Source organism: Mixophyes fleayi, chromosome 9 (assembly GCF_038048845.1).
Source record: "Mixophyes fleayi isolate aMixFle1 chromosome 9, aMixFle1.hap1, whole genome shotgun sequence".
Lineage (NCBI taxonomy): Eukaryota > Metazoa > Chordata > Amphibia > Anura > Limnodynastidae > Mixophyes > Mixophyes fleayi.
Genome location: NC_134410.1, coordinates 24931476 through 24947145, shown reverse-complemented (window position 1 = coordinate 24947145; position 15670 = coordinate 24931476). Strand labels below are relative to the sequence as shown.

The following is a 15670-nucleotide window of genomic DNA, read 5'->3' as shown; positions in this document are numbered from 1 at the left end:
ACCGTTTGACCACCCCTATCTGGATTCTGCCTTTGTACTACGCTCCCTGAAAGTTACCGACTCGGCTTGCCTCACCATTCTTCTGGATTTCCCTTTGTACCTCCTCTACCTGAACGTTGCTGAACCGGCCTGTCTGACACCCCCTTGTATCTCGCTGTGGACTCTAGGAAGGACCGCGACCTGCGTGTCCCTGCAGCGGAGTCCATACTTCCTTGCGGGGGTTCCTGGTGAATACCAGGGGCACGTTAGACTCCGCGCCTTCCTCTGAGTTGCGCCAACAACAGCAGGTACCCACTATCAGTCATACACCCACTATCAGTCGTGACAGTATACTCTGGCCATGACAACGGAGGGGTCTGGTGAACCGTCTGCTCGTGACCTACTCCTGCATTTGGCTCAACGAGTGGAGCAACAAGAAGCAGCCCAAGCGCATCTTCTACAATGTGTCCAAGGGATTGCTACCCGCTTCGATACATTTCAGAATGCTGCACCCGCTACACCAGCCATAACCTCTGCGGCATCCACAGCATCCAGTGTGGTTACGGTCTCTACAGCGGCCTCCGGTGTACGCATCCCGACACCCGAAAAGTTTGACGGTGATCCCAAGAAATGCAGGGGCTTTCTGAACCAATGTGCCATCCAATTTGAGTGCAACCCAGGGGCCTTTTCTTCAGAACGCACCAAAGTAGCTTTTCTCATCTCCCTCCTCAGTGGTCAAGCCCTTGCCTGGGCCTCACCTTTATGGGAACAAGGTGACCTGTCCGTGGGGCAATACGCAGTTCAATTTCGAACCCTGGCTTCCGAGTTAAAATGGAATAACGAAGCACTGGTGGCAACCTTTTGGCAAGGTCTGGTGGACCGGATTAAGGATGAGTTAATTTCCAGAGAACTCCCGGCTGAGTTAGATTCTCTCATCTCCATGTGCATCAAGGTGGATTTGCGCTACCAAGAGTGCACGCAGGAACGCTCTCCTGGCAAACGGTTCATACCACGGCTAGCACCCCAGTTCCAAAATCCCATCCTGCCAGTGGACGAACCAATGCAAGTAGGACGCTCTAAATTATCCCTTGAAGAGAGGGAGAGACGCTTCAAACAACGCCTGTGTCTGTATTGTGGAGATCCGGGACACCTGCTAAGAGTTTGTCCCAAGAAACCGGGAAACTCTTCCTCCTAAACGGTGGCGGGGAGGCCGTTTTAGGAGAATCCACAGTTGCTCCCTATTCTAAAGAAAATTCCCCAGAATTTCAGATGGCTGTCATCCTGAGCACCCCCAAGGGTACCTTTTCCACCACGGCCTTTGTGGACTCCGGCTCCTCCGGGAACTTCATTTCGGCGGATCTAGCTTCGCAGCTCCAAATACCTCTAAACCCATTGCCCCAACCGTTATCTCTGATGGCAGTCGACGGAAGTCGTGTCACTCACGGCTCCATCTCCTCCGTGACTTCTCCTGTTCGGTTGAGGGTAGGAGTACTTCATAGCGAAATGATCCAACTTTTGGTGTTGCCGAGGTCCATTAATCCCCTCATCTTGGGGCTACCGTGGCTGAGAAAACATTCTCCTCAGATGGATTGGGACCACGCTCAAGTTATGTCGTGGGGTTTAGGATGTCGCTTTGAATGTCTGTCTAGAGTCTTGCCTCCAAAATGTCAAGTAATGGCTCATTCCGAGCTAACCCACCTTCCTGAGGCCTATATGGAATTCCAAGATGTATTCAGTAAAGTGGAAGCGGAGATCTTGCCTCCTCATCGTCCCTGGGATTGCGCTATTGTTTTATCTCCTGACCAACCCATCCCCAAAGGGAGGACCTACCCTTTATCTCGTCCAGAGACGTCAGCCATGTCTCAATATATTTCAGAAAACCTGAAACGGGGATTTATCCGCAAATCTACTTCCCCAGCGGGTGCAGGGTTTTTTTTTTTGTTAAGAAGAAGGATGGGTCTCTTCGGCCTTGTATTGATTATCGTCCTCTCAACCGCATCACTGTAAAAAATCAATATCCACTACCTCTCATCTCCGACCTCTTTGACAAACTCAGTGGATCTCAAATCTTTTCCAAACTAGATCTCCGTGGGGCCTATAATTTGATTCGCATCAAAGAAGGAGACGAATGGAAAACGGCCTTTAACACCAGAGATGGACATTTCGAGTACCTGGTGATGCCCTTCGGCCTCTGCAACGCCCCAGCCATCTTCCAAACCTTTGTTAACGATATCTTTCATGACCTGTTATACACTTCTGTGGTAGTGTATTTAGACGATATATTAATATTTTCTAAAGATCTGAAGACTCATCGGGAACAAGTAAAAGAGGTCTTACGTAGACTCCGGAAACATCACCTCTACTGCAAGCTGGAAAAATGTGTGTTTGAGATTAGCCAGGTACCCTTTCTTGGTTTCATCGTGTCGGGTCAAGGTCTTTGTATGGATCCCACCAAGGTGTCAGCTATTCTGGACTGGCCTCAGCCACAAGGCCTTAAAGCTATTCAAAGGTTCATCGGCTTTGCAAACTATTATCGCCAATTTATTCAGGGATTCTCCACCATTATAGCCCCCATTACAGCTTTAACCAGGAAGACTGCCAACCCCAGGGTTTGGTCCTTGGAGGCCATGTCTGCCTTCATAACGTTAAAGAAAGCATTTTCTTTCAGCCCCAGTTCTGTCCCAGCCAGATCAAGAACGACCTTTCTTCTTAGAGGTAGATGCATCCTCGGTAGGCATTGGGGCGGTGCTTTTTCAAGAGTCTCCGGCTGGCTCACACAACCCGTGTGGGTTTTTCTCCAGACGATTTCTTCCAAGTGAATGTAATTATGGAATAGGGGACAAGGAGTTACTGGCCATCAAGGCGGCTCTGGAGGAGTGGCGACATCTGTTGGAGGGGGCTATATTTCCTGTTACTGTGTTTACCGACCATCGGAACCTAGTGTTCATTCAAGAGGCTCGTTGCCTTAATCCTCGGCAAGCCCGCTGGGCATCCTTCTTTGCTCGATTTAACATGAAGCTCACATTCTGCCCGGGAGCCAAGAATGGACGTGCCGATGCATTATCTCGCTCATTTGACGATTCCGATCGTTTAAGACCGTTGGTTCCTCAGCATATTATTGACCCTTCTAATATCGTAGCCCTTACTAGGACCAAAACGTCCTCTTCCTCCTCCAGGCCGGTCATTCGTGGAACCCCATCTCCGGTTCAAGACCCTGCAGTGGGCTCATTCATCCCGCATTGCCGGCCCACGCTGGAATAAAGAAGACAACATCGCTGCTTTGCCGACGCTTCTGGTGGCCTAATGTACGTGCCGATGTTGAGAGATTTATTGCTTCCTGCACTACTTGTGCTCAACACAAAACTTGTAGAAGAGTTCCGGCAGGCCTTCTTCGTCCACTTCCCTATCCCCGATGCTCCTTGGGAAAGTGTGGCCATGGATTTTATCACAGACCTACCCCTCAGTGCAGGGTTTACCACTATCTGGGTGGTTATTGATCGATTTTCGAAGATGGCACATTTTATTCCTCTAACTGGACTGCCCACGGCCAGTCGTCTGGCAGATATCTTTATCAAGGAGATATTCAGACTACATGGTTGCCCGAAGGAGATCATTTCGGACCGCGGAGTCCAATTCACATCCCAGTTTTGGAGAACCTTTTGTAAGAGATTGAACATAGAATTGAAATTCTCTTCGGGATACCATCCGCAAACCAACGGACAGACGGAGCGAATCAATCAGGATCTCGAGACATTCCTCCGCTGTTTTACCTCCGACAACCAGAATAAATGGTCTCAATTCCTTCCTTGGGCGGAGTTCTCCCATAATCAACACATTCATGAGTCTACCGGATTCTCCCCTTTCTTTATTATATACGGAAGTCATCCTGTGTTTCCGGATCCTTTTCCAGTGTCCTCTTCTCCGGTTCCCAGCCGTAGATACTCTTTATCGGGAGTTTTCTCTCATTTGGGCTAAGACTAAGACGGCTTTACTCAAGGCTACTCAGCATCACAAAATCTTTGCAGATCGTCATCGGAGGGCCACTCCTCTCTTAAAGGTGGGAGACCAAGTATGGCTATCCACCCGGGACCTAAGACTAAAGGTTCCCTCTATGAAGATGGCTCCTCGATTTATTGGCCCGTACACCATCATGCAAGTCATTAATCCTGTATGCTTTAGATTGAAACTTCCTCCTTCTCTGAGATGTCATAATACTTTTCATGTCTCATTACTACGACCAGTGGTACTCAATAAATTCTATCGACCTCCCGGTCGTCCCCCACCAATACAAACCTCTTCTGGAACTGAATTCGAAGTCAGTCGGATTTTGGCCTCTCGCATTCTTCGTGGCAAACAGCAATTTCTTGTCCATTGGAAAGGATTTGGCCCAGAGGAGAGATCATGGGTGGACAAGCAGGACCTTCACGCTCCTAGAATTCTCAAAAAGTTCCTTCAAACAGGAGGAAGAAGAGGAGGGTATACTGTCAGGCGCCGTCCGCTACGGCCGCCTGACTGCCTGACCGCGCGTCTGGTTGCTATGCAACCAGACGCGTCACTTCCGGATCCCCCCCCTGCCATCCATCTCCTAGCAGTATGACGCGCCCCGTTGCTAGGCAACGGGACGCTATGTGATTCCCGGCGGCAGGCATGACAGCGCTGCAGCGCTGATGCTGATTGGATCCCCACACTATTTAAACCTCTTCCTGTCCTCTAATCAGTGCCAGAGTATCAGGTCTTCCTGTCTCCAGCGTTTGTGTGTACCAGTTGCTGTATTGTTCCTGACATTCCTCGTGCTGCTTGTGACCCTTTTGACCCGGACCGTTTAACCACCCCTAACTGGATTCTGCCTTTGTACTACGCTCCCTGAAAGTTACCGACTCGGCTTGCCTCACCATTCTTCTGGATTTCCCTTTGTACCTCCTCTACCTGAACGTTGCTGAACCGGCCTGTCTGACACCCCCCTTGTATCTCGCTGTGGACTCTAGGAAGGACCGCGACCTGCGTGTCCCTGCAGCGGAGTCCATACTTCCTTGCGGGGGTTCCTGGTGAATACCAGGGGCACGTTAGACTCCGCGCCTTCCTCTGAGTTGCGCCAACAACAGCAGGTACCCACTATCAGTCATACACCCACTATCAGTCGTGACACATGTCCTACTTCCGCACCTAGCCTAAAGTGGCATTACACCTGGGTGAGGAGATCAAGGGCATTAATGCTGTTTGTGTGTGTGTAGTCAGATACACTCTTCCTTTCACACACTACCCAGTTGAAACAGAGCTAATGGCTCAGTTCATGTTCTCCAGCATCCAAAGCCCATACTCTGCAACCTGTCATCTTTCCTTCCACTATCAATTTATCCATCTATGGCATCTTGCTTGATCCTATTACCCTACTCACATCATAAGACAATCACAGTCATACACAGCCCTGACCTCACAAACTCAGTCACATGATGGAAATGTCATTGCCCCTGCAAATATTGGGATGAGTGCACTCTTTTTCTGAAATGCTGCTGTTAACATTCTAATGATCTGACTGGCTATGAATGCATAAAGTACTTAGATAGTAATATGCATATCACATTAATACAATAATATGTATACTGGTCATCATGCCCTTACCTGTTGCAGGTGCCCAGGACACAAAGCTTCAAGCAGGCCAAATATAATATTATTTTATGAACTGATTATACTACTAGACAACATGATAGTCTATGCTATATAAGATCTGGCAACTACATTACAAGAGAAACTGAGCATTTCGGATGAGGACAAAAAAGGCCCATAGATGAAACCAAATTGTAGAGGCCCATTTAATTGTATGCAATGCTACTAAGAGGGCGTGTGACCAACCCATGCGGGGCGCAGGGCTGGACTGGGACTAAAAATTGTCCCTGGCATTTAAAGCACACAGGCCCACCGTTGTTGATGGGTAGGATATTAAGCGTGTGCCGCCGCCGCATGGCCACATTGTGTTGGAGACGTGCTCAACATGGGGCATTAATACATACATTATAATTAAAAAAAATTACATTTATCATGCCCTCCCCAGCCACATCACGCCACTACCCGACGCACATTATAACACCCCCAGTCTACTGTACTTATCTATCCATCAGGATGGAAGCTTACTGTAGAGTGAGCAGGGAAGTTATTAGTCTCACAAGGTTTCCAATTCTTGTGAGACTTAGAGCTCTACGCTTACTGTGCAAGCTGTGTCCTATCCCGGGACTGGGAGCAGCTATCAGCTCCCTGCTGCTAACCAGAGCTGGATTAAGGCTCGAGGGGACTGGGGTATTTAAGATAGGGGGGCTGCTATTATGTAACATGGTTATCATTTTAGACATATTCACAGGCAGTACTGTGTGCACTACTGTTAGATGCACGCAGCTCTACCTTCACAAGCTGTACAGTGTGAAACGGGGCATACCTCCCAACTGTCCTTGTTATCAGACCAAAACCTGATTAAGTGAGACAGTCACTCAAATTTGGGACTACCCCACCAGATGCAGGACAATTGGCAGACTGTCCTGCGCTCTCTTACCTGTTCTTGTCACTTTCACCACTGTGGCTGCTAGTTTCTTTAGATCAGTTGCTGCTTGTCTAAATCCTGGAACGATGGGGGCCCTATTTTGAAAAAAAATTGGGTACATGAAATTTAGGATACGTCAGACAGCACTGGTATTAAATCAATAAAACCCATGTTACATAATTAGGCCTCTCTCCAGCCCCAACATTGAAATAATAGTATTCACATATGATAAATATATCTATTTCCCTCCAACCAGCCCTGACATTAAATTAATAGCATAGATATTTAATAAATAAACCTATTGCCCCCCCTCCAAACAGCCCTAGCAATAAATTAATAGCATTTAAGTTTAATAAATATAGCCATTTCCCACAACCATCCCTGGTATTAAATAATTAATATTTACATTTAATAAATACCCCTCCTCCCCAAAATCGGTCCCACATTCAATCAATAGCCCCAAACCACCCAACATTAAATTAAAGGCCCCATAACTCCTTCTTAAATTAAGTTGCCCCACCAATAAATGAAATTGCCCCACCATCACAAGGAAGTTTGTTGTGATTATATTTGAGCATAATAGTGAAGACTTGATATATGTTATTAGCTGCAGCTTTATGTGATATTTATTTTTAATATTGTTGCTATTTTAAGTACACATTTTGTGGGTAATAAATACTGTTATTTGTTTTTATATGTTATCTAGCAATTTGTTTTCTACTTTACCTATTTGATAATATAGGGTTAACTAGAGTCTACCAATATCTACAGTACCCGTTTTGCGCTGTTTATATTTGTTTTTGAGTGCTTGTAAGTACCTAACCTGTGCTCTGCTAAACAGGTTAGGACTTGGCATTTTCTGAATGCTTGGGACAACCAACAAGGAGATGACCAGAGTCAGCACTATAAAGACAGAAATTATTCTTCAGCCTTCTCTCCTGTTCTTAAGGAGAAAGTTGGGAGCGACATAGCTGCATAGATTAATTTGAAGTAATGGGTGTTTGGAAGCGAGGTGCTAGATTAAACACTGGTCGGTGTGCTGGTTCGTTCTCCACAGCTTTTTCACAGAATTGGATATCCACCCGGTTACACAAAGAAATCAAGTCATCAAGGGAGGAAGGAAGCTGTTGAGACACCAATACATCCTTGATGCAATCCGACAATCCATGCCAAAAGGCTGCCGCCTCATTATTCCCCTGTAACTCAGAAGAAAGAATGCAGAATTGGATTATGTATTGACCTACACAACATGACCACTGGCAAAGCAATAGGATGTTGGAAGCGGCAGAGGAGACAGGACTGGGTTCATCAAACAATCTGCAAAAGAAAGCGATGAAGGAGGCACAGTCCTGGAGTGTCAGGTCATTTTGTTCCCATAGGGGAAAGGCCACAGGCTAGAGCTTGACCCGAGAGCAGAGAGATAATTGTTGCAACCTTCTCTCTTTCAGTAGGAAAATTCTGAGGAAGCACTTCAAATTGAATGGAACACTGAAGGTTCGGCTACTGACGAAGGAGAAGGATTAGCCAGAATTTTTTTTAGTGCATTTAGTCGAGTAGAAAAGCCTTGAAAGCATTGCACCAACTGAACCTGGGTAGCATCTTGTCGTTCCACTCTGCCCAAAAGGTGTTGAAGCATTTTGTTGGGCGACAGGTCTCCTGTAGAATCCATGTGGCCAGATCTTACTGCTATTGCTATTGTAGTTTATAATTCTAAATATCCTACAGCATAGGAAACAAGTTACAGTTAAAGTCCATCAGTGTTTTGGTATTTTGATTATATCACACTAAATGGCTAGCGTTATAATAAAAAGATAAATAGAAAATTAATTAATAAAAATACTCCATGTTTCTGTAATAAAATATACATATAACATCTGTTAATGAATTTCTTTTTCCTCTTAATTTATTTACTTTTTTCTATCTGCTGTTTTAGGTTCCCCGATAGATCCAAAACATCATTTACATGGCTTTGTGTGTAATGTTATTTGCTCTGTCATATTTGGGAAGCGGTTCGATTACCAAGATGAAGAATTCCAAAATCTAGTCCATTGGCTCCAGGACAGCTTCAGAATCATGAGTAATCCTTGGGGGCTAGTACGTATTCCCTCAATATCAAGAAGGAAATATTACATTTTTAACATGTAAAATAAAGTGTCAGATTAATCACCCAAAATATTAAATGTAGTACACCCTAACATTTATACCACAAGGTAACTACTTAGTGGTGGTCGTGGGTGGATGATGGTGGTGGTGTTGATGTAGGAGGGTTGACAGTGACTGGTTTGGGAGAAGGTTATGGTGGTAGGAGTAGGGGCAATGGACATGTATATGTGCAGTAATTTGGTATATGACTCATTGCAAATGGTATTGAAGGGAAAGTATGTCTTTTTGCAGATGATACAAAGATATGAAATTGGGTAGACACACCAGGAGGGGTAAAAAAAATGATAGATGATCTATGTAGACTAGATGAGTGGTCAAGAGTGTGGCAACTACAGTTTAATGGATCAAAGTGTCACTATTTCAGGTGACTTAAATGCAGGTAAGGAATGTAACAAAGCAATGTGAAAGGCAAGTAAGATGTTTGGTTGCATAGGGAGAGGAATCAGTGGCAGAGAGAAGGAAGTAATACACTGTATAGGTCATTGGTACGGCCTCATCTAGAACACTGTTTTCAGTTCTGGAGGCCATATATCTAGAATGATATAAATACATTAGAAATTATACAAAAAATGACAACTAAAATGGTGCATGTCCTACAGCACAAAACCTACCCAGAAAGACAAAAAGATCTTAATATGTATAGTTTGGAGCAAAGAAGTGAACGGGTGGACATGATAGATATTTTCAAATATATCAAGGGCTTTAACAAATACATGAGGGAAACATGCTCCAAAGGAAAAGAAGTATTAGAACACGAAGGCATGTACTGAAACTGGAGTGAAGAAGATTCGGAGGAAATTTGAGGAAAAATTACAGAAAGGCTAGTTGATAAGTGGAATAGCCTCCCATCAGAGGTGGTAGAGGGTGATACAGTAAGCAATTTAAACATGCTTGGGATAGACATAAGGATATCCTTAAATAGAATTAAGGATCAAATAGGGTTTGAGATTGCCATAGATTAAACAATGGGCAGACTAGATGGGCCAAGTGATTCTTATCTGCCGTCAAATTCTATGTTTCTATGACTCAGTTTATCTAAAATGTATGGGTTTCTGTCTTGTTCTCTTAGATGTACAACGTCTACCCAGGGTTTATGAAGTACATACCAGGACCTCATAAACAACTGATGAAGAATTATACATTTATAACAGACCTTATCAGGAAAAAAATGGAGAACAATATCAAGTCTTTGGACAGTAATAACCCCAGGGATTATATAGACTGTTTCCTGATCAAAATGAAGAAGGTACCAACATCCTGTTTACTGATGTCACTTCTGTAACATTATACAGCACTTATAAATGATAGGCACACAACCTCTCCAACCTCAATACAATTAGCATACCAATATTAACGATTGGAACACATGTCTTAACCCCAGTATGATACATGTTTTTAAAACTTACATTTTATAACCTAAAACCTCACTGAATTTTAAAACATACTTAGAAAAGAGCTGTGTGATGATTATAGCATTGTGTGTATGTAGACATTTGCAATTGAACTGAGCATTTCACTAAGAATGCACTACCCATAAGTAGTGACATAAGAGGCTAGATTGAAACAGGAGGTCACCAAGTGTCAGGATGTGGGACTGTCCAGATGTAGGGAGGTGTCAGTTTTCCCTGCTATCACCCAGATCATGTAACATCAGGAAAAAGTCAGTAAGTGTTTAAAAAGTCCGGTAATGTAACATGAACTCTATATTCTTTCTAAGGTGTTGGGTATGATATGGAATATTATAACCAAAATGTCGCCATTCACAATGTCGACTTGTCCATTATGGTGCCACAGTTGAAATGTTGACATTGTGACTGTCGATAGAATGGTATTAAGTTTAAAGCAACAATGCCGGCACTACTGAATAAATAAATAGAAAATATCCCCTACTGTCGAAATGCCCTTGCAGTCATGGGTCTGCTGGTGCCTGTAGTACTACAAGCACCAGCATGCCCAAACTGAAAATGGCAGCTTGGGCTTACTGGGACCTTTAGCATACCAGGGACAAAATGGTGTTTTTGTGCCCCTCGGTGAGTGGGGGGGCTGCTTTTTTTTGCGGACTCGCGTCTACCCCTGGTGCTGACCAGCCTGTGGCTGGTTTGCACCATAGCAGGGCAGCCCGCAGTATGCCATAATAACAACCAGCCTACTGCTGGTACTTGTAATATCTAGGGTCCTCCACAGTTTTTGCTCCCCCGATTTTGCTAGTACCAGCCTAGGTTGGCAGCACTAGGGTTAAGTTGCTTGGTTAGGTGTGTGTTTATTTATTTATTTATTTATTAGGTAGTGGTGGCAAAAATGCCGGCATTACAGCTTTATATTTAATGCCTTCTGTCGACAATGTGACTGTCGACATTAAAGACTGTCGATGATCACAATGTCGCCATTTTAACTGTGGTGACATAATGAACATGTCTCCACTCTGAATGTCGACATTTTAACTGTGTCGACATTCTGATTGTAGACAGTACAGTGTCGCCATTCTCTGAATGGTGGCATTTTCAATGTCGCCATTTCGACTACATCCCCTTTCTAAATCTTTTTATTTATATATCATGTCCAAAAAACAGCAATACAGAACATTTCCGAGAAGAAAGCTGAAAAACAAACAAACAGTACATTATATGAATGGTTCCACAATTTAAAGTTTCGGGGAACTTTTAAAAAATGGACGACGAAACACAATAGGTTTTCAAAGTAAGAATTAAAGAAGAGGAGGAGCAGAGAAAAAAACAAGAAAATAAAGAGCGTGGGGGGGATCGTAGGGAATAGAAGAGGAAGATGGGGGAGGGACAGTCCGACCAAAATAGTGGTGGTCGAAATCGGGGCCAGAAGTCCAGAAGTCTGTACGTACAAGAGGGCCCGAGACAGGGGAGCCATGAAGCCCAAACCATGGAGTTCATGTCTCGTGAAATTTGGGTTTTGTGTCATTGAGAAGGGCTGTGATATACTCCATGGATGCAATGTGCCACAATCTATTCTGACTAAGTGGGAGAAAGTGGCTTTTTCCATCCTTATGCTTTGAACAGCTTGCAAGCCGGACTAACATGCAGTATCAGACGGCCTGTGGGTTTACTTACAAGCGGAACAGTTTTGTTAAGCAGAAATATGGCAGGGTCCTTGGAAAGATGAACAGCCATGAGTTGCAAAGAAGGGTCGAAGCTATGTCCCAAAATGGTTGAACAATAGCACAGTCCCATCAGATATGTAGGTGGGTGCCCTGCTCGCCACAGTCTCTTCATCGCCTATCTGACATAGGTGGAAAAATATGGTGATGCTTGGCCAGGACCAGGTACCATTTTGAATATGATTTATAAGCTGTTTCCTTAACACTGACATTAATGAAAACCTCAGTCACATGCTTCTGAATTGCCAACCATCCCTCGTCTTCCAATCTCATACTAAGGTCTCTCTCCCAGTCCTGCTTGTGGGAGTGCAGAGGGGGTGAGAATGATATATAGCTGATATATTTCCTCTACGAGCCAACAAATAGATACAATGGCGCTCAAAGGGTGATAACTGCCAAAGCGTTTTAGTACATATTTGAGAATGAATGAAGCTTCGCATCTGGAGAAATGAAAAATGCAGAGACGGTGGAAAAACCATATCTTGCAGAGAGATCGGCAAACTTGGGAGGGCTCAATTCACCCATTATGTTAAGAAACTGGTCCACTTTCTTAAATTTCCAGGGTTCCATCATGGAGTCTACGGACTCGCGGCGAACCTGTTCCTCTACACGAGATATCTAGATGACCTCTTTTTCGTGTGGAAGGGGGATGCATCTACAGCGGATGAACTAATTGCTTACTTGAATCAAAACCCCTATAATCTTACATTTGTAGAGTGTTCATACACATCTACCATTGATTTCTTGGACATTACCTTGAATGTTGTAAATAATCATATTGAAACTTCAACATCTAGGAAGAAAGTTGATTCTAACAACTATACACATTACCACAGTAACAACCACCAAAAAGTTGGTTAAAAAATACTCCGTCAGTTCAGCTGAAAAAATTACATAGAATTTGATCTATTGATATTAAATTTAAAGAACAAGCCCTTACTCTAATTAAGACATTTAAAGAGAAGGAATATCCTATGCCGTTACTGGAGCACTCATTACAAAATTCACTCTTTATACAGAGAGAAGATTTATTGCATATACAGAAATGTTATAAAAAAAAAGATTAGCTGAACGATCAGTATCCATTGTTTATCACAAGATTTAATAGAAGCTCTAACAAAATAAAATATGTTATTATTCAAAATCATGGTATATTATGTTTAGACCCTGTCTTGAGCTTGTCGCTAAATACATGAGCTAAAGTTGTATTTAGAAAGCTAAGAATTTGGGTAACTATCTTGCCCCAATTCATTTTGTGAAAAAGTTCAATCCCATTGCTAGCAAGTCTGCCTCCTCTTGGCTACCTGCCATCTCCAAAATCTTAGGATGTTACAAATGTGGAGCCACTAAATGTATCGCATGTAATTTCATTGAGTGTAAAGACTCTTTTGAGTCACACTCTACTAAAGAGAAGTTTTACACAAAATCATATATTGTAACACGGATCATGTTATATACATTGTCATGGTTGGCTTATGGGAAATTGATCCCTATGCTCTGCTGGACATGACTTAGCCCACCCACAGGCGCGGAGTCTAACAGGCAGGTGGTTTTCACCAGGAACCCCCGCAAGGAGGTATGGATTTAGTGGCACCAAACCTGCAGGTCGCGGTCCTGTGAGTGGGTGAACAGCGGAACGGTGTGGAGGAGCCAGGTAACACGGGTAGAAACAAATGAGGCACAAGGAGAATAGATGTCCTGTGGTACAACGAGGAAATGCAGCGGGAGTACAGCACTGGAGTATGCTGAGCACACACGGGAAAGCAGAGGTAGCTGAGCGAGAACAGCCAATGAGTCACCAAGGCAGTTGCGGCTCACAGTGATAGCGGTTAGAGAACTGGAGCTGTCACAATGAAGTACATCAGAGATGGTATAGAAGTACTAGAGCAGCAATAGTTCAGTACAGCAGGAGACTGAGAGTAAACTGACATGGTGAAGGTAACTCGTAGTAACAGCCAATGAGTCACAGTTGTAGTAGTGGCTCTGAGTGGTGGCGGTGAGAGAACTGGAGCTGTCACGATGAAGTACAGTTGAGATGGTAATATCAGTACTGGAGCAGCGATAGTTCAACACAGCCGGAGACTTGAGAGCAGACTGAAGTAGTGGGGGTAACTCGTAGTAACAGCTGATGAGTCACAATAGCAGCAGTGGCTCTGAGTGGTAGCGATGAAAGAACTGAAGCTGTCGCGATGAAGTACACTGGAGATGGTAGTAGCAGTGCTGTAGCAATAATTCAACACAGCAGGAGACTGAGAGCAGACTGGAACACAGGCAAACCACGAGGAGAACAGGAACCAGAACCACAGGCTACAGGAAGTGAGCTTGAAGGACCGGCATCAGACAGGTGAATCCAGGAGGTTTAAATAGTGCTTCAGAAGTGCTTAGCCAATGAAAAAGAGGGAGGAGGTCCTGAAGTGCAATAGGCTTGCACCTGCACAGATCTGAATATAGCTGAATGAATGAATGAAGTTAGTCTGATGCTGGAACATGGCAGTTTCCAGATAAATGAAATGCGGGTAACGGGACAGGTACTACTTGCGGGACCGAAGCGTTAAATACATGTTACATTGTATCTGTGGGCTCCAATATATTGGCCAAACTACACGAAAATTGAAAACGTGATTTTTGAAACATAGGCACAATATAGCCTAAAGGCCGTGCCAACCAGGGGTTACCACCCATTGCCTGCAGTAGCGTCGCCACGGAGTCCCTACATCCCCTGTCTAAGAGAGATAATGCCTTTTCTCACTTTGAGTTGAACTTTTATCAGTTTAGAGGTTTACTGCATCACAAATGTACGCATAAAATTGCATCCAAAATGTTGTGGCATAACTTTTACTTGGAGCTACATGTATCTTTAAATACTTGCAGCTCAACATACTGTGTATGGATGCAGCTGTATCAAACTATGCTTTAAGCTTATCTTGATGCAACTGTATGCTGGATAAGACAGTCATCATCTTCAAATGTCTGATGTTGACTGGCGATTAAGACATAGCATTTGTTCCTAGTAGAGCCTCAACGACAGTGTTAGACTGGGCCATGAAGGGCCCACCGGGGGACTGCAACGCTACGGGCCTACCAGAGGGGGTGTGGCTAGCCATCGTAGAGGCGTGACCAGACATTAGAGTGGGAGTGGTCAGCCCACGAAGGACAGCTAGCACCATAGTGTAGTATATAAAGAATTCAGTGTGTATATAAAAGTACACATTCTTGACCTGCCACTTAGATTGGGCAGAACAGTCACCAAAAATCGGGATTGTCCCACTAGAATCAGAAAATTTGACAGACTGTCCAACTTGTTCTTGTCACTTTCACCACCTGTGGCTGCTGGTTTCTTTAGTTGCGGCTTGTCTGAATCCTGGAATGTTAGGGGCCCTATTTGAAAAAAATAAATGGGTACATTTAGAAAATTCCAACCAGGCCTGGCGTTAAATCAATAGGGCCGACAATTAATACTTAGGCCTTCCTTCAGCCCCAACATTAAAGTAATAGTAATCCCATTTAATAAATAACCCTATTTCCCTCCCTTCAAACAGCCCTAGCAATAAAATAATAGCATTTATGTATAATAAATATACCTATTTCCCGCAACCGTCACTGCCATTAAATAATTCTTATTCACATTTAATAAATAGACCTCATGCTCCTCAAACTCAGCCCCACATTCAATTAATAGCCCCCAAACCACCCCATCTTAAATTAATAGTGCCCACTATAAAATTAAATTGCCCCACGATCACCCCACAAACAAAATAGCACTCATTAATTAGCCACCACCTACTACACACACATTACATTGCCACAAGCCCCCTGTGCCATCACACACACAATATATTGCCACAAGCGCACTGTGCCATCACACACACACT

General features: G+C 44.0%; 1 protein-coding gene across 8 annotated transcripts in view; it reads left to right on the top strand.

The window, feature by feature from the left end:
• Positions 1-15670, top strand: part of LOC142102264 (cytochrome P450 2F2-like) — a 164945-nt gene that overhangs the window by 73320 nt on the left and 75955 nt on the right. For all 8 annotated transcript variants that reach the window (XR_012679231.1, XM_075187011.1, XM_075187014.1 and 5 more), the window contains exons 5-6: positions 8442-8602; positions 9741-9917. Coding sequence is in view for 7 of the 8 variants with exons in the window: in XM_075187011.1 (XP_075043112.1) it covers positions 8442-8602; positions 9741-9917 (338 nt within the window). In the remaining variant the exon portion in view is untranslated. The remainder of the gene's footprint in view (positions 1-8441; positions 8603-9740; positions 9918-15670) is intronic.